The sequence below is a fragment of the Strongylocentrotus purpuratus genome, unplaced genomic scaffold (assembly GCF_000002235.5).
Source record: "Strongylocentrotus purpuratus isolate Spur 01 unplaced genomic scaffold, Spur_5.0 spur5_scaffold_10, whole genome shotgun sequence".
In the NCBI taxonomy this organism is placed as follows: Eukaryota; Metazoa; Echinodermata; class Echinoidea; order Camarodonta; family Strongylocentrotidae; genus Strongylocentrotus; species Strongylocentrotus purpuratus.
In genome coordinates, this window is record NW_022145595.1 from 14,755,481 (window position 1) to 14,777,083 (window position 21,603).

Here is a 21,603-nt window from a genome sequence, read left to right on the forward strand (position 1 = left end):
GATGACAATTCAATGTTATTGAAATGAATAGTCCTTATTTTTGTAGTATTTTTAGCAAAATTAAAATAATTTTGATAAATCTATATTAAATGTATTTTTTTAATTTGTGTATGAAAATATTTCATCTTGACTTTTGCTTTAATTTATATATTATGAGAGGCTGTGTTACTTTTTTGTACATCCCAAAATATCACAATAGGCCGAATGGGGACACGACCGATGCTCGGCGCGTGATTTTGAACAAATGGATGTCACCGATGTCTTCAATTAATGCAGGATTTTCTCACTATACGTAAGATATTTTGTATCACCAACTGGTCTGTATGCATTATATGAAAATGCTTTTAAATGATTGTGAAGTATTATAGCGATTAGATCATTATGAAGTATGAAATTTGTGGTTTTATTATGGTGCTGTGATGTAAAATGCTGCATCAGTGCGCCACGTAAAAGGAAATAGAACTTGAGTCGAGAGATGTACGAAGCTGTGATAAGAGTTGCGCCTGGCCTAACGGGGCGGCGTTATTGTGTTGGTGTGTATAATAATTTGATTGGCGCTGCGCTGGGCGTCTCATGTAATTGTAATGAACAATGGTGTTAAAAATATTATTAAAGATAAAAATCTGACTAAAAAACATGTAATTACTCCACAAACAGACTTCCCTTTTTTATTATATTATCAGTAGGGATGCTGGTCCGAGAATGAGGATCATCCGCATCATAAAGTAACGAGGATATCCTCGTAAATTAAATGCGGACAAATCGCGTCCTGAAAAATTGGGATTGTCCGCATTTTTGTGGATGTTTTTTTTTTCTTAGGCACTCTGCGGGTGTAGGGTTCCCGATCCATATCCCCACGCTGGCAAAAAGGAAAATCAGATTCCGCATAATGAAAAAAAACACAGTTCACCGTCTACTTTTTATTGTCCGTCTTCCTGAGAATTTAACATTCATAACGTGTAAGTCTCTGTGCAAAGTGCATGTGAAATGCATTAGGAGCATCATCGCGGAATCTGTTTTTCGTATCGCCAACACGCGGATCAGAAATAAGAATCGTCCGCGATCCTTATTTTTTTAGGACGCGTCTGTCTGCGTTTACAAAGACGTTCCTTTTTTCTCGGACCAGCACCCCTTCTGATTATAGTAGGGTGTCCGCGATATTGCCATTGACTAGACCCTATAACGTGTATTCACTTCCGGGTTTTATGGCGCGAACAGCTATCCATACTTTCATTCACTATACGCGCAGATGTTACGCGATGTAACCATGGTTTGGACTGAGCGGAGCTCACGCCTCCCTAATTTGCTGATTCCAAAAATGTGGGAAGGGTATTTTTAAACTGTTGGGGCGAGTGATCTCTTGGGGCTAGCGAAAAAATAAGTGCATACATATTTTCCTTACGTCTAGCCGGACATAAGCCCGGGGGGCGCAGCTCAGGAAAGTGGCAAATTTTGGAGCTAGGATGCAAACAACATTTAAATCGCTGTTTTGACCAAGATATTTTTAGAATTTCTGGGGTGCGCCCCCTTGGGGAATATGGAGAAAAACCTGCTCTTTCATATGACACCTCATTTATTGAGTTTCACCTTCAGGATCACAAGCCCCAAAGGTTTGAATTTCAATTTTTTTCATAAAATCATTGACCAATTTTCATGGTCGCGCAATGCACGTAGACTGCATAGGGATGTGTGCAATCTCTATGGGAAGTATTTTAGCACACAACATCGAGTGCGCGATCAGACACCCTAATTATAGACCATACCTTCAATTAAGTATTTTCATTTTTAATGATTAAAGCAGATCTATGTAATGTCTAAAACTCTAAATCTTTCGATAATGTTACAGCACTTGAAGGTAGAACTAGTCAATCCAGACTCTAAATAAAAAATTTACTATTAAATATTATTGATTACTAGACAGAAGTTAACGCTGGTATGGGGAATTCTCTGTCAACCTTCCCCATACATGAAAGGCGGTAACATTTGGTACACACACAGCGCGTGACAAGAGACTCTTCACGCTCCAGGAATCCGGTGAAAGTTTGTCCTCAGATTTTCATTATCTAGACTGAACAGTTTCAGTTTGATTTAGAAGAAATGATGATTGGAAAGGAAAAATAGATCCAATTTTCAAATACTCTAACAATAACATTAAAAATCATTCATAATAAAGCAATAAGATATACCTTGAATACCTTGAATACCAAAGCTTCTGGAAGAAAGCCGTCTCCAGCTGCCAAGCTTCCAGGTCTAACTTCAAGGGGGGGGGGATGTCCCAGCTTCCGGGTCTTGCACCATAGTCATTTTACATCTGTATCTTGCCTGCTGGGTCATATCAGGATTGTCATAACTGGAGTGTCAACTGGGAGAAGGGTGAATGATATTGCTCCTTCTTCTAGTGTTTGTCAAGTCTGGCTTTAAAGCTGTTTACCGAGGTTGCAGATACTACCAACTCAGGGAGGGAGTTCCAGTCGTTGAGGACCCTGTGGCTAAATGAGTCTTGCCTGAGTTTGGTGTTGCACCTGGGTTTGGTCAGTTTGAAAGCATAAGGACTTTGACTTTGACTTTGACTATTTAAACAAAAAACTGTAATCGCATGTGATCCCTTGGCAGGCACATAACCCCCCAAAAAAAATCCAAGATCGGTTGAACTTTTTTAGACCCCTCTCCAGGACGTCAATCAATTACATATATGTGCCCCCCCCCCCTCAAACATCAAACTCTGCCCGTCAAGGGGCTAGCAAATATTCCCTACATCTGGAACAACTTATGCCTCTGGGGCTCAATTCAAGAAAGTGGGAAATCTCAGAGCTATGATGGAAGCAATGTTTAAATCATCGTTTTGATCAAGATGTTTTTAAGATCCGAGTTGAGCATTTTGGGGCAAATTGCAAAAAACCTGCTCTTTCATATGACACCTCATTTGTTGAGCATCGCCTTCAGGGTCACGAGTAATAAAGGTATGAATCTCAATTTGGTAATAAAAATATTGACCAATTTTGGTTAAGGTATTTAATTTAACTAGAGTCGTTATGTAGTTTTTTTCAGTTTCATTAAGTCCTTACATTCATGTACTTGTAGATTGTTGCCTCTTTTTCCCCTCGATTCTCATTTTAGTAAAGCATGTCCTTTAATTCATATTTTAGAGAGTAAACTCAACATGTATCAATATTCGTCTTTTTTCAGATTCTCCAGAAATGGCCACCCAAAAATATGACAGATTCTTTAGAAATGTTACACAAACTTGATGCAAGGAACTGATGACGTTGCAAAGCGCTAGGCCTTCCAACTCATGCGCTCTGCAAAAGAGCCAAAGATCTGTCAATTTATTGTACTCTATTGAAGAATCTATCAGGCATTATGGCTGCGAAGGGTGACAAGACTGGAGGTGAGACCAACGGTAGCAGTGAATCCTCAGGAAACATTTTGATCAAACCAGATGGTGGGGATGGCAACCAGCAGGCACCAGGAACAGTACGTATCGTGAGCGGAACGGCAGGTAGGGGTGGGAATGTCCCGATGCAAATCCTAACCCCTCAAATGTTAGCTAGCCTCTCACAACAAGGACTCATCATACAGAATGATGGCGAAAACAAGGGAATCCTGCAAGCCGTCAAACGGGCGCGGCCGTCGTCTTCGTCAGAGCAAACTGTAACAAAAGTAGTGATCACGCGTAACCCCGGCAACAAAGTTTCCTCAGGGAATGTGTCCGGGGCAAACACTTCTTTCAAATTTCAAGGTGACCCTAAGGTGATAGGGAGTGGATCACCTATCAAAGTCATCACCGTGTCACAAGGAAGCAACATTCCAAAAGGGGTGGTCATAGCAAGTTCACCCAGTAAACAGACTATCGCTCCATCGAATAGGATAGCATTACCCACTGTCAAAAGCCCTGGAAAGACAATCATGCTTGCAAGTCCAACAACGCCTAAAAAGATTGCCCCTGCATCAACGTCTGGCACAGTGGGACAGACCATTTTAGTGAAGGGGTCCATGGGTACGACATCAGGGACAATCACGTTAAGTTCTGGAGCTGTAGCCAAGGTTATCAACGTCATGAACACCTCTGTTCCATCATCGGTGAGTATACTTCATCTTTCTTTCTTCTTTTCCTTTTTCATTCTTGTGAAGACAAATTTGCATATTGATCATGGGTTAGTAATGTAATACTTTCTCTTTTTATTTATTAATTAATTAATTGATTGATTATCTGTTTTAAAGTTATGCTACAGGTATAAGTAATTTTTGAACTTTTCGAAGACTCTGAGGCCCGTTTCAAGAAACCAACCAAAAGTCCTAACTTTGTCTGCCAACTACAGAAATGTCTCTTATTGTCCTAAACCATTTCATAAAGAGCTTACTTGATGAATGAACATCTGACTATGGCTTGCCTGCCATGCCAGATTATCATTCTCTTCGCTGATTTCACTGTTTCTTAGCAAACTTTTGTAGAAACCTTTTATCAAGATCAAGGAGGGGGCAGGGGGAAAATACACAAGTCTGCAGGCAAATTTGCTCCGGAAATGCCAAAAAAGAGCCCCCGAAATGGGCCAAATAAGCAATTACTGGGGCAACTTCAGAAAAGGAAATGATCCAAAATCGCCCCAGAAACAATTGCCACAGGACTACATGTAGTCCTGTGGTTGCTTTCTCCTAGCGCCGCCGCTGCTATGGTGGCTGGCCGGCGTGCAGAGCAGAGATCGAGTGCGCGCTAGCAACACTCTTACAAGGTCTCAAAGTTGGGCTTCGTTGTAAAAACTTTACTTTGAAAAACAATTTTCAAAATTTAGTATACATGACCAGAGTGTTTGTATATGTTAAAGTAGACACACGAAGAATCAAAAGTGTTTTGAATTGATGCAAAACTCATATCATTGCGAAGGGGAAGCCTTACTGATCAAATACAACAACTCTCCTCTTCAAAATATGTTTAGGGCCCGCAGTAATCAACTCAAAAATGTTAGTGTAGAGATCCAGATTTTCTGCCTTCAGCGGTCCTTCGGTCCTGTTATTTGTTCTAATTATCAGTTGTAGTGAATTTTTCTTTGTGTAGCTCCTTTAAGAATCACTAGAGGATGCTGGACAGTTGAAATGAAAAAAAGTAGCCCCAGAAAATTTCCAAAAATTAGATATGGAGCCCCTGAAATACAAACGTTAATTTTTTTCACTGGAAAGGGGGTTTAATTAAAGTAGTCTTAAAATTAAAACATTAGTGAATAAAGCATATTCAAGAATAACACTTTCAATTTCAATATCTTAATTGTAGAAGTTGAATTCCAATCTTTAAACTAAAGGCTGTGGTAATGCACAAATATGGAAGCATCGATGATCATTAAATGATAGAAAGTACACATACAGGTGTATGTAGAATTGATAGATAAAATCTGCCCACTGCCCAATCTGTAATTGAAAATCTGTGAATTTGCCATTACAGCAGGTATCTGGAGTTGCTCCTGGAACACCCGTTCCTGTTCAGATCAGTGCCGCGGGTCAAGCACCACCTCAGCTAGCCTCAGGACTGACCACCATCAGACCAGCAGGCAACCTGCCCGGTCAAGGGAACCTCCAAGCGGTCAGCATGGCAGGCAAGAACTTCCCCTATATGCGGCTTGTGAACGTATCGACAAACGCCACCACTTCTGCAACGCAAGGTACAGTACATGTAGGAATACTTTGGTGGGATTGGCCGAGACAGGGTGACAAAAGGGGGATTCAATTTCATTGGACAGGACATTACATGTATTAAAGACACTGTAGCCTGTTGTGTGATCATTTAATGATTCCAGACAGACATGAGCCATTTCATAGCGTTTGATTGGTTTGATTTCAGAGATGTTTGTTTTGTGTGGGATAAATGTCCTTTGGCAAGACATTGATCTACACTTGCCACTCTCCACCCAGGTGTTAAATGGGTACCGGTAGGAAGGAATTCCTTGAAATGCTGTGAGCGTCGAAATCGGCAGCCTAGCATAGCCGGGTAATGTTGGAGGGCCTTGAAGACCTTGCAAGGTCGATACGTGCGCTATATAAAAGTCCAATATTGAATGCAACTATTAAGTTGGATATATTGGTCTACAATTCTCTGAATCGCCTACATGTACAGGTACATTTAATAAACTTCAACAATGCATGTACAATGATGATTATTTGTAGAACGGGATGTTCTTCTCTACCACAAGCTCTCTGGATTACATGAGTATTTTTGTACATGTATATTGTGTTTTTTTTTGTTGTTGATACTAAAAAGGCAGTTCTACATGGACATGATCTTTGCTAATCCTTTGATCTTTTATACAGACTATTATTATAATAACTTACACTTAATAACTTAATAACTTCCTCTGCAGCTAAGCCTGTCCTTCAGCTGGCCAATGCTAAGCCCATTGCTCCGGCCCCAGCTCTGGGTCAAGCTATCCCTTCTCTGACCTCCGCTGGCCAAGCGGGAGGGGCAGCCCCAAGGACCATTAACATACCCATAGCACCAGCCCAGGTAAGCCCATTGGTCTATGTAACTACTGTAATTGTAAACGCTGTTATTTCTGCGTTGTTAAATTTGCGTTGCATGTAATTCAGCCGGTTTAAAACACGCATAAGAAGTCATACATTTTCACGAGTTCTAAATTTTTGTGCTTGCCGATCTTAGCGCGAAATCCGCGAAAATTAAAGTTTCCGCGTTAACAGTATCTTGCCACTACTGAAAATGCGGACAAACTTGACGGCCCGAATTCTCAAAAGAGGTTTGTCGACAAACCTTGGTTTTCGTACGTCAAATGACGCGTTTTACGCGTTTTTTACAAACCTGGTTTGTAAAGAACAAAAGGAGGTTTGGCGAAACAAAAGGAGGTTTGAGCTCAAACCTTGGTCTGAGCTCAAACCTTGCTTTGTGAATTCGGGCCTCTATGTCTTATGAGAAATACAAGTTACAATGCGTATACAAAATAGTTTATTTTAAAGGTGAAGTTCAAAGAAAATCACAAATATGTCAACTAATGTGTCACTAGAAACTGGTAAGCTAACAGCTGGCCATCGTACAAGTTTTAGTTCAACTACATATCAGGTGATTTATACAAATACAAATACAACCACCTCCATAGCAGCTGGGATATACTAGACATTGGCCGGAAAAATAACGATGTTTTAATGACATCACTATATGGACCAATACTGCCCAAGCAGACGACATCCAATGAAGAATGAACATAATTGCAAAGCTATTATTTGTCAAATAATAGTGAGTTTAGTGTATATAAATGTAATGGCATGTCAAAGCATTCAAAAGGGGATATGACCCGATTCTGATAACTAAAATCTTTTGCTTGTAAATACACAGAATAGGGGTTAATTAACAATCACAAAAACCAGACTTTCAAATTGAAAAACCCTCGGAAAGATATTAAGGACGGCTTTTGTTCACTCTTTGAAATGCCGAACATACCGCGGTGTGTACAGCTGAATATACAATGGCGTCTTATTTTGTTTACAAGCGACAGATTCTTTATTTTTGTATCGCTGCATTTGTCATCAAAATAAAAACATGCGCAGGGTTTAGAGTGAGGCAATAGATTATACATTTAGCCTGACGGTAGTGAAGTAAGAGAAAGAACTCAAGAGAAGATGAAAACACAGGCACTGAAAATGTGTGAGATGTCATGGGACATCGTCTGCTTTTGCAAATCATGTCCATACTGTGATCTCACACATCTCAGCAGCATTCGGAGAGCTCTTCAGGTGCTATGCCGGGGCTGTATTTAAGCGTTTTGTAATTTATAATAATCATTACTTTGAATGTTTCCAAGCATTGAATTTTGATAACCTTGTCAAATCAAAGTTTCAACTTTGCAATAATAAAAATAAAGTTAGTTTTTAAAATCAATGAATATCTACTTTAAAAAGAATGTGTTGCTTGTCACATGGATTTGAAAGAATCAATTGAGTTTACAAAGTTCTAAAGAAAAAGAAAACATCCTATAAGTATCAAAATGATCATTTTATAATGAGGGGAAAATTATTTTGTATTTTCAGTTTGAAAAAGAATTATATTACCAAGGTAGTGGAAGATATGTGTATTCTAAAGTAAAACATGTTGATTGCAAGAAAGAAAGTCCGTTTTCAGTGATAAACAAAGTGTTATTGGGTGAATAGGAAAACGATGTCAAATTCCTGTAAGAATTCATAATTACTGTATGTGCCTTTAATTGACAACTAGCTCAGTAAGGTTTGTTGATAACGGCCTAGAGGTTTTATTTCTTGTTTATTACGAGTATAAATAGTAGGGAAGCAATGCCAAGTTTTGCAGATGAAGTCAAAGGGGAGAAAATTCTTAAATCTGAAGTCCGTTGGGCAATGTCAAAGATGAAGAAGAACAAAGCAGCTGGACCAGATGGTATGGTCACTGAAATGTTTGAAGCATTAGAGGAATATGGTGTTGAAATTATCAACAAAATATATGATGATGGAACGTTTCCAGATGAATTGGGCAGATCCATTTTCATTACTCTCCCAAAGAAACCGGGAGCCGTGGATTGTGAGCAATATAGGACAATCAGCCTTATTTGCCATATCACTAAGATTATTTGGAGGATTCTGCTTTTGAGAGCAAGAAGAAGCATAACTCCCATGGTCGGAAGGGAACAATTTGGTTTTGTAAAGGATGCGGGCACAAGAAATGCAATATTTGTGGTTAGAAATATAACGGAGAGAGCAGTCGAAATGCAAAAGGATGTGTACATGTGTTTTATTGATTATTCAAAGGCTTTTGATAAAGTAAGACATTCAGAACTTTTTGAAGAGCTGAAAAAGCTTGATATATATAGGAAAGATCTAAGACTGCTACAAAGTCTATATTGGAATCAGTTTGCATGCATCAGGGTAGAAGGAGAGTGTAGTGAATATATCAACATCAGACGGGGAGTCAGACAGGGTTGTGTTATGTCGCCAGACCTGTTCAATATGTATAGTGAAATCATTCTAAGAGAATTTGAAGATGAAAATGGGATACAAGTGGGTGGTCATTCAATCACAAATATTAGATATGCTGATGACACTGTTTTATTTTCTGAATCAGAGAAAGATCTCCAAAGACTCCTAAATGTAGTTGTAAAAGAAAGTGAGAGAATGGGACTAGGGATCAACTATACCAAGACAAAGTGCCTGGTGGTATCCAAGAAGAGCAGTCCAAAATGCAACTTGAAACTGAAAGAACAGACTGTTAAACAAGTCTCCTCATTTAACTACCTCGGCAGCATGATTACCGAGGATGCCAGGTGCGATACAGAGATCAAGAGAAGGATAGCTCTCGCTAAATCTGCATTTTCAAAGTTAGGCAAAATTCTGACAAATCGAACAATGTGTATGAGGACCAGAATAATAATAATAATAATAGTTTGTTCTTTTATAGTGCATTTCAGGACCGAAGGCCCACTCAAAGCGCTTTACAATGTACAATGTACGTTTACATAATAATTACATAATAATTACTCAAAGCATTCATCAAAGAGGTGAGTTTTCAGCGCTCTTTTAAAAAGTTCAACATCAGTCATGGAGCGTAGCGACACTGGGAGAGCATTCCAAAGTTTTGGTCCACCACATGCAAATGCCCTGTCACCATATGTTTTTGTGGCTCCATGATTGAGGGTATTGAATTGTTACATCTACCCAGTACTTATGTATGGTAGTGAAACATGGACTTTAGCCTCTGATACTAAAAAGCGTTTTGAAAGTTGCGAAATGTGGTTTCTAAGAAGAATGATGAAAATCCCCTGGACTGACAAAGTTAGTAATGAGGAAGTTCTTACACGAGCTGGAGTGCAAAGGAAAATGATATGTGAGATGTTGATTAGGCAGTTGAAGTTCATGGGTCACATTACACGTAAAGAAAGCCTAGAGAACCTTGCTTTGACAGGGAAAATTGTGGGAAGAAGGAGTAGGGGAAGAAGGAGGATACTTTGGATGGACAGTCTGCAGAATTTGTTGGAAGAGAGAGGAGTGAAAGAACTGGGAGTGGTACTAATACAGAAGGCTAGGAGCCGAGGGTTGTGGAACAGCATGATCGCCAAAGTCAAACGATATGGCACTTAAAGAGAGAGAGAGATAATTCCATATCATATTGGTATCTTCTCTTGTATATAAAGGTACATGTACATTTAGTAGGTTGTACCTAATGCAAATGTAATATTGTTCTTCTCTCACTCTGCCTAACTGTTCCCATTCTAGACTATCAACAAAGGCATTGTCCAAGGAGGGGTTGGTAACCAACCACGATTCATCATGCCTGCCAATGCGGCCCTGAAGATCATTAATGCTGGAAAACTAGCACCAGGCACCACTCTGTTGTCAGCGGGTGGTAACCTCCTTCAGAGCTATGCTGTGATACCTGCTCACTATCTTACACAGGTAAGTGCTTGGACGTCTGCAATTAAAGGCTCTGTTTTGACTTTTAAAGGGGAAGTCCACCCTGAAATTAAGTTAGTTTTAATAGGAGTAGAAAAATGAGAGAAACAAGTCAGTGAAAGTTTGAGCAAATTCCGATTAAAAATAAGGAAGTTAGGATTTTTGAAGTTGTGATCAATCAAACACAAATTGGCAACTCTATGACGTATCATGCGAGCTCAACTTTCATTTGCTCAGTACTAAAAAAATCTAAAATTTTCATTTTCCCTCAAGAAAAATTTCAACCATACATGCACCCTAAATATAATAATTGCAAATATGTTTCTATACTCCCCCTGCAAGGAACAAATATATATTCCGTCATCAATAATGAAAAAAAACATGATTTTATGGAATATTATGCACAAAGCAAATGAAGGAGAGCTTGTATAATAAGTCACAGAGTTGCCAATTTGTATTTGATTGATCACAACTTCAATAATTCATAACTTTCTTATTTTCATTCAGAATTTGCTCAAACTTTCACTCACCTGATTTTCTTATTATTCTGCCTCTATCGAAACAAACTTATTTTGGGGGTGGACTTTCCCTTTAAAGGGAGTGTAGCATGACGAGACTACGTGTCTTTGCCGTGGCCTGACTCGGGGGGCCAATTGGGTATAATACGACTACGGACGACGCAACCACAGTATTCAAGTGCGTGCAACATACGCTAAACCCAAAACGTGAGGTGAACTTCGGTCTGTTTAAACAAGTCCATTCGTTTACGTGCAGTTGTCCAAAAGAAGTCGTAAATGGCGTTCACCAGTTTTTGCCATGCTTCACCCCCTTTAAAGGACTTCAAATTGAATAGTACTCCTTGGGGGAAGTCCATCGTGTTATCACAGAGGTTTTAGTCATTGTGAAAAATGAGCAGATGAAAAAATGATCAGAGAGGTTCGAGAACACTGCAATGAAGAATAAACATAATTTGGATCCACCAGGTTGTTTCAGCTGGTATTCAGCCAAGCTTAACAATCCAACCAGTCCAATTCTTCTTCATCTTCCTCCTGCTTTTTTCCAAGTTAGCGAAGTTTCCTTAGCTTTATGTTTTCACTGCCAGTTACCAACTTTTAATACCAGAGTCGACTTTATTACTATTTCATCATTCAATTTTCCATAATGTTCTCTTTCATCCGGTAGCCGTTCAAGCTCAACCATCCAACCAGTTGGGGTCCTCCTCCTTTTCCTCCTCCTCCTCCTCCTCCTTTTCCTCCCACTCTTCCTTCTCTCTCTCTCTATCTCTCTCCCTGTCTCTCTCTCTCTTTCTTTCTCTTGCTATCTTGGGAAAAGGGAGCAAATTACCCGCAGACCTGTTGTTTCTCTAACTGCCGGCAACCCATTTTAAATACCAGTCGACTTTATTCATATTTCATAATTCAATTTTCCATGATTTTCTCTTTAATACAGCCGGTGACCAGTCAAGCTCAGCCATCCATCCAGTCGAGTTCTTCCTCCTCCACCTCCTCCTCCCAAGCCAACAGTACCAGCAGTCAGCCCCCGCAGCCCCAGCCAGCTCCCATCAAACACTCAAACACCGCTAACAGTAGCAGTAATGGGTCAGTTCCATTGAACACAGACTTAGTTTAAAGCCATACTGTCCTATTGCTGATTTGATGAGATAACCACCTGTCCAGTGACCTGGCAGGGTGGTCTAATCCCTCCTATAAACTAGTACAGATAAGCTTTAAAGCCATTAAAATTGTGAGGGTTTAATTTGGGCAAATGTTGTGAATAGTCGGATCACAATACCCCAAAATGAGCTAGCGCGGCAGGTGCGAATAAGTATTGTAAGTACACTCAAACCTGTCTATAGCAACTGCCTGAGGGAAACAGAAAACGTGTTTTGTAGACAGGTGGTCTTTGTAGACATGTTCCTGTAGTACATGTTTCAATGACAGGTAGTCACTAAAGCCGGTTTGACTGTAGCTTGTGTTTAGAAAGCTAGAACTCACTAACTCGCTCGATTATTTGTGTGCCTGCCAATGCCATTTGCCTGTATGTGAAATAGCTCATACGGCGCGTTCCCTCCTTTAGAGCCAATCTCAAAGAGTTACTGTTGATCTGAGTCGGTCCCAACTCAACTTTTTATATAGCAACCGCAGCTTATGACAAATACGATAAGTAATCAATTAGATGATTGGCAACTCTTCATAAGCCAGGGCCCTGGAGCATCTTGTATAAAATTAGGTACCAAACACATGATACAGTCAAACCTGTCTATAGCGACCGCCCAAGCGCCAAGGGAAACCCAAAAAGTGGTCTTTGTAGACAGGTTCCTTTAGTACATGTTTCAATGAGAAACTATTTTCAAGGGAAACACAAAATGTGGTCTTTGTAGACAGGTGGTCACTAAAGTAGGTTTGACTGTACAATGTATCTAAACAGCTGATCACCTTTAAGGGTGGTTCACTTTATAGAGACTAACTCCATGGTTGAGGCAGAAGAACAAAATAGATTATGGCTCTGTTACAGGACAAGAAATCCCTAAGATACTTACATGTAGGTGCAGCATTGTGAAGTATAGTGACCATGACAAAGACATTCATTTATAGCAGATAAAATAATACAGCAAGGAAGATAGATAATGCTTTTAGTATGTTAACCCATTGCCTGCAGAAACCAGGTTGTCCCTGTATTAAAGGCATTGTTCAACAATGTTTACAGTTTTACAAATCTGAGATGCATGGCCCTACGTGTTATCAGTGTCTGTGATATGGTGTAATATTGAAGCTCTAACAAAATTTCGCTTCAATATGATCATGAAATGCCCCCCCCCCCCCCCCCCCAAAAAAAAAAAAAAAAATCAAAAATCTTTAAATGACCGGTTTTACCATACTCTTTTTCCCCAATAGACTGTAATGTTATAAAAACCGTTGGGGGGAAAACGTTTTTTGAAATTTTGAATTCTAATCATAAATATCTTGATAATCAGACAGGCGATAGGCTTGTAAAGGTCATGACATTCCTGACTGACCTTAAAGGTAATACAAAGTTTTGGGAAATTTTGAAAATTGGCTGGATAAAGATTCTTTACAATTTTGAAATATTTGGATGCCCATGTGGATGTATTATAAGCACTAACAAAGTTAGCCCCTAAAACATTTCTGCTTCTGAGAGAAATTGAATATCAAAATTTACCGGTGCTCTTGGTAAATTTATATAACTTTCAAATAGCACCTACGGCCATAAAATGGTAGCTGCGACCATGAAAATCTCAGAATATGTTGTATAATCTCCAAACAGGAATAGCTAATCGGTCGATTATAGTCAAGAAACATTGTTTTATAGATTAATCAATATCTTGACCTTGAGAGGGAGCTATACAACATAAAGAGTTTATTATTGACAATTTCATAACTTAAGACTCGATTGCAACCGTGACAACGATCACTGAATAATGCAGGATCGCATATGCTTCCAATATGTTCATTTGAACCGAATTCATGACCCAGTACCAAAACTTTGTATTACCTTTAAGGTTTATAATTATAATTGCAGCACGAGCTAAATCAAGTATTTTTTTTAGAATCTGAGGCAAAGATACCCAATCCCTTTAAGCTTATTGAGATTATACAATTCAGTAGTCAGTGGATTAATTCATGTTTTTTTTCTTCATGTTGTAGGATGTTAACTGGAGATGGGAGTGGGAGCAGGCCACGTAAGCCGTGCAACTGCACCAAGTCTCAGTGCCTCAAGCTGTAAGTATTCCAGCTGGACGATCAAATCAGATGCTAACAACTATCCATAAGTAGCTCAAACTGTGAATAGCCCCCAAACATGACACCAGCTAGAAGTAAGCAATAAAGCTACTTCTACGTCGATACTTGACAGGATCCATAAGTCAGTAATTAATGCCAAGGTTACTGGGGTGTGCAGGTCCACCCCGCTACACCAGGGTTTCCCCCTTCTCTTATACGAATAGTGCAGTGGGTTCTTAATGTGCAAAGGTGGTGACTCTCTTGTACACAGGGCCTCCATTTAACGTCCTATTGGAGGGATGGGTGTTTTTCACTTAACATAGCCTGCGTCTATGAAACAAGGGGAAGGGCACGTTAACACACAACGCAGGCTTCAGTTTGCACATACACATGTATTACAAAACAAAAGTTAATTAGACTTTGTTGTCCTCATCTTAGGATTGTGCAACACAAGTTTAGGACATATTATGGAGAGCCATTTGTAGCCTTAAAATTATATATATTCAAAAGCAAAATTCAAGTATTTTTGACTTTTTATAAATTCCACATCAAGAACATGAAATCTCCTTGATAATAAAAAATATGAATGATTTGCCTCAACATTTTATGCCTTTTAAAATAACTTTTACAAAATATTTTCATAGATGCTAACGTCTTTCCATAATTGTTAAGTCAAACTTAGAGATAAGTTTAATTTAAGATCTTTGTGAAACACCCCCCAGAGGTAGCAAAATAAAATGTAGTGATGATGATGAAGGCTTCTTGTGTAGTGTCAGTGGCCACCTCTACCTGGGGTGCTTATGGGGCTTTCCCTAGAATGCACATTCTCTGTCTTGTACATTTTTTCCACCCTAACTTGCAAGTCATCCACAGTAAAATGGTTCCTATGTTACTGCAGCAGGTTTTTGAAGCAGTTTACTGTACTCTGTGGCCAAGAGGCTTGAGAGGTGCTTTCAAATTCCTTCAATGAGTGATTTCAAGTTGGGTGTTTAGGGCTGGTGTCAAGTGTTTAATAAACACTAACACAAGTCCTAAACACCAAAATGGACACCAAACGTACAAATGTCCTATTCACTAACAGTAGCCCCTAGTGATTAAGCAAATGTTGATTTCCAGTTCGGTGTTAGTGTTAAGCAAATCTTTAGCTTGATTTAAGAGCTCTCGACTGCTCTTGACACTAACACCCAACTTGAAATCACTTGATGTGACCCTTCTGCTCCTGTAGGTATTGTGACTGCTTTGCAAACGGCGAGTTCTGCCGCAACTGCAATTGCAACAACTGCCTCAACAACCTGGACCATGAGGACGAACGGACCAAGGCGGTCAAGGCCTGCCTTGACCGGAACCCTCATGCCTTCCATCCCAAGATAGGCAAAGGCCACGGCAGCCAGACCAACAGGCGGCACAACAAGGGCTGCAACTGCAAGCGATCAGGTTGCCTCAAGAACTACTGCGAATGCTACGAGGTATGGTTTTTTCAAGCACATATGTATGCTGCTTTTTGTCTACGAGCCTCTTGCATCCAATTATAGTATAGAATTTGTTTATAGGGCATTTGCTGTATGATTAGGACCATTGGGAGAAAGGGGACGGGTTCGGACTTTTCTTAATTCTAATCTAAGATAGGGGTCAGGTCAACTTTTTGCAGGGGTCCCGATTGCATTTTTTTCGGGGGGGGGGGGGGGCAGGAAAGGAGGGGGGGGGGAGGTTATAAGATTGAGCTCCTTGTTCAAATTTGAAATTAAGAGGTTCTGGAGAAAGAATTTACAGGCCCATGTTTCCAACCACCTGTTACTGTTGAATCCTGGCTATGGCGACGTACACATTTTAATTTGGAAATCAGTTTGTGCAATTTGATACAGTCAAACCTGTCTATAGCGATCACCTAAAGGGAAAAAAATGGTCTTTGTAGACAGGTTCCTTTAGGACATGTTTCAATGAGAAACCATTTTCAAGGGAAACAAAACATGTGGTATTTGTAGACAGGTAGTCTTTGTAGACAGGTGTTAATGAAAGTAGGTTTGACCGTATAATTTTTTAATCTAATTAAAGGCTTTAGAATGTATCGTTTGACAGTGTGTAGCCCCAGAGAGTTGTTAACCATTTAGTTTTTGTCCCTTGTTAAAATTTGCAGGTGATGGGGATTCCTGATTGAGAATTTTGAGGCCCATGTATTCCAAACGTCTGTTCAATTTTGTAAACTTTATTCAGATTCATATTGTATGGTACATGTATATTAAAATACTGAACCTTACCTGGCAGCCATTAGCTTGAATAACATTCAGACAAGATATAAAACAACTTAACTTGCACATTAAAGTTGTAACAATTATAACACAAGGTGAACACATTAAAAAACAAAACCATACAGCAATGAAAGTAATTAAGTATTCTTAAAATAGGACCATTATGATCAAAGTGTTAAAGGGATTGGGTAACTTTGTCTCAGATTCTGAAACCAAATCCTGGATTTAGCTCATGCTGCAATGATAATTATAAACCTTTAGGTCAGTCAGAAACCCCATGACTTTTAAAATCCGATCGCCTGTCTGATTATCAAGATATTGATGACTAGAAATGACTGGAAAAATGAGTATGGTAGAACCGGTCACTCAAAGATTTTTACTTATTTGAGGCACTTCATGATCATATTGAAGTGCAATTTGTTTGGGGCTTCAATATTACACTATATCAAAGACACTGATAATACGTAGGGCCGTGCATCAAGCTATATAAAATATTTTGTCTTATTCTCAAACTTAAATGTACTCTGTACACTTATTTGATTACGAACATACTTGTCAGTATTTCGTTACTTGTATATTTCATTTGTTCTATTATATATTGTATCATTGTATGATTTTTATATGTCATTTAATTTGTGGATATTTGAGTGGAAAATAAATCAAATCAAATCAAATCAAATCTCAGATTTAACATTGTTAAACGATGCCTTTTATTGACCTTCATATTGTTGCCCCTCTTCTTCCACTCCCAGGCCAAGATCCTTTGCTCCAATTTCTGCAAGTGTGTCGGCTGCAAGAACTTTGAGGAGAGTCCGGAGCGCAAGACCCTGATGCACCTCGCCGATGCGGCGGAGGTCCGGGTCCAGCAGCAGACGGCCGCTAGGACCAAGCTCTCCTCGCAGCTCCAGGACTACCCAACCAAGACCAGAGAGTTCAGTGATACAGGAGAAAGGTGAGGGGTTTTACAAGATTGCTGGTTTTTGTTTTCATTAATTTATGTTGTGAAAGGGAGTGTAGCATGACAGGACTACGTGTCTTTCCGGGGCAATCGGGTATAATACGACTTCAGACGACGCGACCACAGTATTCATGTGCGTGCAACATACTTAAAACCGTGAGGAACACTTCAGTCTGTTTCGCGAACGCTAGCGCACGCTGACCGTTAATCAAGTCCATTCGTTTACATGCAGTTGTCCATAGGACAGTCATAGATGGCGTTAACCAGTATTTTCCATGCTACACCCCCTTTAAAATGTTGCAAATTAAGTCAATTGATAATACTGTTAAAGTAAAACCAAAAGTTCATGACACAAAACTTATGTGAATTGTAAACGACAGCCATTTTCACGGCAAGAAGCTTTGGCAAATTGTCAAAAGTTTGTGCTGTGTCAGCTGTGATTCTTTTATTTCGCAACATGAAACTGTCAACATTCTGTCAACAAAAGTGTTTGGTTTTACAGTAACTTAGCTGTGTCTCTTTCCTATCTGGCTTTATTTTGCCATACCAAACCATACCTTAGTGAATAATAATAATAATAACAATTTAAAAAACAGAAGTGAGAGTAATGAAGCTCTTGAAAGCTCAAAAAGGAGCTAAGCAGAAGAAAAAAGTAAGAAGTTTGACTATGTATATGTTTAAAGATATGTGTGATGGAAATGTCATGTGTATTGTAGAAAATTTAGGAAGAGCTTCTATGAGGTAGAGTAGAGGTGTGGTGGTCGAGTGGATATGTCACCAGACTGGATCACAAGGTCCGTGGTTCAAGTCCCACCACGGCACTAATGTCCTTTGGCAAGACATTGTACATTTGCCACTCTCCACCCAGGTGTTAAATGGTTACCCGGTAGAATGCGAAAGCTTATGTGCTTAGATTAGTAAGTGTGCGCTTGTAAAAAAGACACCTGGCTGGAATGCTCCTCAGGGAGTGGAGGTTGTGCATACATTGTGTGGGGGTAAGCCTGAATATGACGACCAGGGTAATAATATGTAATAATAATAATAACTTTTATTTACCCAGGGTAGCCACTTCAGTTATGAAACTGTTCTTCCAGCGGGCCCTGCATAACATAATATGTTATTACTACCCTTCTCCAATCTAATATGCTGAGCGCCTAGCTAGAAGGCAGAAGGTCCCATTGTTATAAGTCTTTGGTATGACTCGGCCGGGGTTCGAACCCACGACCTCCCGTTCATGAGGCGGGTGCTCTAAAAAACCACTGAGCCACCATGCCCATGTCTGTAAAGCGCTTTGAGAGGACCTATGGTCTTGAAAAGCGATATATAAGAACGAGCTATTATTATTATTATTATGAAAAGTAACTAATCATTTTTTATCTTTTTGCTCTAATCAGGTTACCATTCTCCTTCATCACCAAGGAGGTTGCCGAGGCAACGCTTCAATGTCTGATGGCCCAGGCTGATGAGAGCGAAAGAAGTAGCCATAGCTCCGACCTTGCAGAGTCCCTCATCCTGGAAGAGTTTGGACGTTGCATTCTTCAAGTGATCCATTCGGCCAGCAAAGCAAAAGGTATGATTGTAATACCGGTAATGATAATAACAACATTTATAATGCGCACATATCCACCCCAAGGGATGCTCGAGGGGCCTAAACAAGGTAAAATACATTAAACATATGAATGTACATGAGAAGTTACACAGAACGAAAATAATTAAACATAATTAAATATAATTAAACAACGTTATTTACATGTACATCAGATTGTGAAATAAACTATATCTTAACTAAAGAATTCAAAGATTAGATAGGTTTTCAAGTTTTTTTGGAACAAATTTTGATTGGCTGACATTTTGATTGAATAGGGAAGGGAGTTCAATAACCGGGGTGCAGCAGCTATAAAAGCTCTGTCTCCCCAACTCCTCTTTGTTTTTAATTCTTTTAACTCTGTTGAAATGGAGAAACGACGACCTGCATGAGAACTCAGAGAGATATTGAGAAGAGAGGAAATATATTCAGGGGTATACTTGTAGATCAGCTTGTTCCTCTACCGCTCCCAAACTTTGATACATGCTCCCTCCTCCTCAACCAAAATCATCACCAACAGTAGAACAATTCAAATTGACTTTGAAGATGTATCTATTCTGAAACCATATCTGCATTTATTGAACTCACACTGTCACTGCGTGGTAACTCTTAATGCTAACCAAGTGCTGCGTTGCCAGCGAACAAAGGCTCAATATAGATTGCAACTATTTTTATTGTTATTTTTATCACTATTATTATTATTGTTTTCATTATTGTTTTTGTTGTTGATGTTGTTATTGCTGCTGCTTCTACAGTCAAACCTTTCCAAGGGAAACACAAAAAGTGGTCTTTTTAGACAGGTTCCTGTAGTACATGTTTCAATGAGAAACCATTCTCAAGGGAAACAAAAAATATGGTCTTTTTAGACAGGTTCCTGTAGTACATGTTTCAATGAGAAACCATTCTCAAGGGAAACGAAAAATATGGTCTTTTTAGACAGGTTCCTGTAGTACATGTTTCAATGAGAAACCATTCTCAAGGGAAACACAAAAAGTGGTCTTTTTAGAAAGGTTCCTGTAGTACATGTTTCAATGAGAAACCATTCTCAAGGGAAACAAAAAATATGGTCTTTTTAGACAGGTTCCTGTAGTACATGTTTCAATGAGAAACCATTCTCAAGGGAAACAAAAAATATGGTCTTTGTAGACAGGTGGTCGTTAAAGCAAGTTTGACTGTACTATTCATATTAATATGGAAAGCCTCAGACCCTTTTGTTGCCGATTATAGTAGAAATATTGAAAAGGTCAAGATAATGATTTTCTTAATTGTTGTCGTTTTGTGTTTAGATGAGAGTGGAATACAGTATGATTGGAGGAGCTGTGCTTGTACTATGTCAAATCTTCAGATCTATTTATCCCCTCTTTTTTGTTGTTTTGAATTACAGGTGTGAATCCTGAATAATGTGCTCCAAGTGAAGATGGAGTATATAGCATCTAGGTACTCTGTCATCAACATACCCCACCAGCTGTCCTCAGTACAGATTGCATCATAGCAACCAGGCTTGTATCATAATAATCATCATAATCATCTATTTTTGATAGAGCTTGTATTTCTGTAGGACTTACATGTAGATGAAATTACTTTGGTATATGCTTGGCTCCTTTTTTAAGGTTCCCTCTCGAGACACCTTGGTTGAGAGTGGCAAGGGTAGAGAAATGCACCCCATGGAAGCTAACGCATCTGGCTAGGAACAAAGTTTTGTGATTATTTGTGCAACAAGAGAGCAAGTACCCCTATTGTACGCCCTAAAACTAGTGGTGAAAGAATTTTCAATGTAGCTGATCCACTTGAAGCATTAAGACTTTTGGTTTGAAGGTTTGTTGGTTCATTTTACCTGACAGCTAAGAAAGCATGTGTATGCTGGTAAGTTAGTGCCCAGGGGAATGATGGCTTTAAGTCCTCTCCGAGGGACTTTGTAATGAGGTGTAAGGCCTTACTAAAAGGCACAAGTGTATCCTCTTGGTTTCGGATCCTAGTCCCCCCAGGTACAAGCATAATGGTATACCACTGCTCCAGATTGCCAAATTGTATGTCCCACAAGTGAGGTGGGTGAACAAGGATTGGCCAACAACCATTTAAAGCCAGTCATGAAATTATTAAAGCGAAACCTGTCTATAAAGACCACCCAAGGGAGACAAGAAAAGTGGTCTTTATAGGTAGGTGGTCTCTATGTACAGGTTCCTTTAGTACATGTTTCAATGAGAAACCATTTTCATGGGAAACAAAAAATGTGGTCTTTGTAGACAGGTGGTCTTTCTATACAGTTGTCCACTAAATCAAGTTTGACTGTAGTATTAGTACAATCCCTTGATAATGATTTATATTTCATGTAGATAAAAGACACTGCCTTTCCTTCTCCCATCTTCTATTTTGATTATCGCGATGTTAACAAAACGTGTATACAGGATTTGATATTCTAAACGTGATGATATACCCACATGTTCATGTCTACATGAGTAGATGATTTATCTAACCCCTCTCAAATGTAGTTATCAATGGTCGGAAAGCACTCATCACATTATGTGTCGAGTCGTAAGGCCTGTCGTCATCAGCTCGAGTTTGCCAAATAACCCGCTATTTTCAGTCGAAATTGCGTCTTCACCAGACCGATACGCTCATCACAAACTAGCTTGGACAGGTGCAAATTAGCCTGCTATTTCCTAAATAGCGAGATATTTTGGAAAC

The 21,603-nt window shown here is 39.3% G+C and overlaps 1 protein-coding gene across 2 annotated transcripts; it reads left to right on the top strand.

The window, feature by feature from the left end:
- The first annotated feature begins 183 nt into the window (after positions 1–183).
- On the top strand, positions 184–21,307 carry LOC587676 (protein lin-54 homolog). Of its 2 annotated transcripts, none has more exons than XM_787389.5 (11): positions 184–292; positions 3,187–4,080; positions 5,435–5,651; positions 6,348–6,490; positions 10,213–10,392; positions 11,839–11,987; positions 14,055–14,129; positions 15,355–15,595; positions 17,128–17,327; positions 18,728–18,903; positions 20,303–21,307. In XM_787389.5, exons 2-11 carry the CDS (start codon positions 3,361–3,363, stop codon positions 20,317–20,319), a joined length of 2,118 nt encoding a protein of 705 aa, XP_792482.3. In that variant the 5' UTR covers positions 184–292; positions 3,187–3,360; the 3' UTR covers positions 20,320–21,307. The 2 variants fall into 2 exon arrangements, with proteins under 2 accessions (XP_792482.3, XP_011673242.1); XM_011674940.2 differs by having other exon boundaries at positions 196–317.
- The last annotated feature ends 296 nt before the right edge of the window (positions 21,308–21,603 follow it).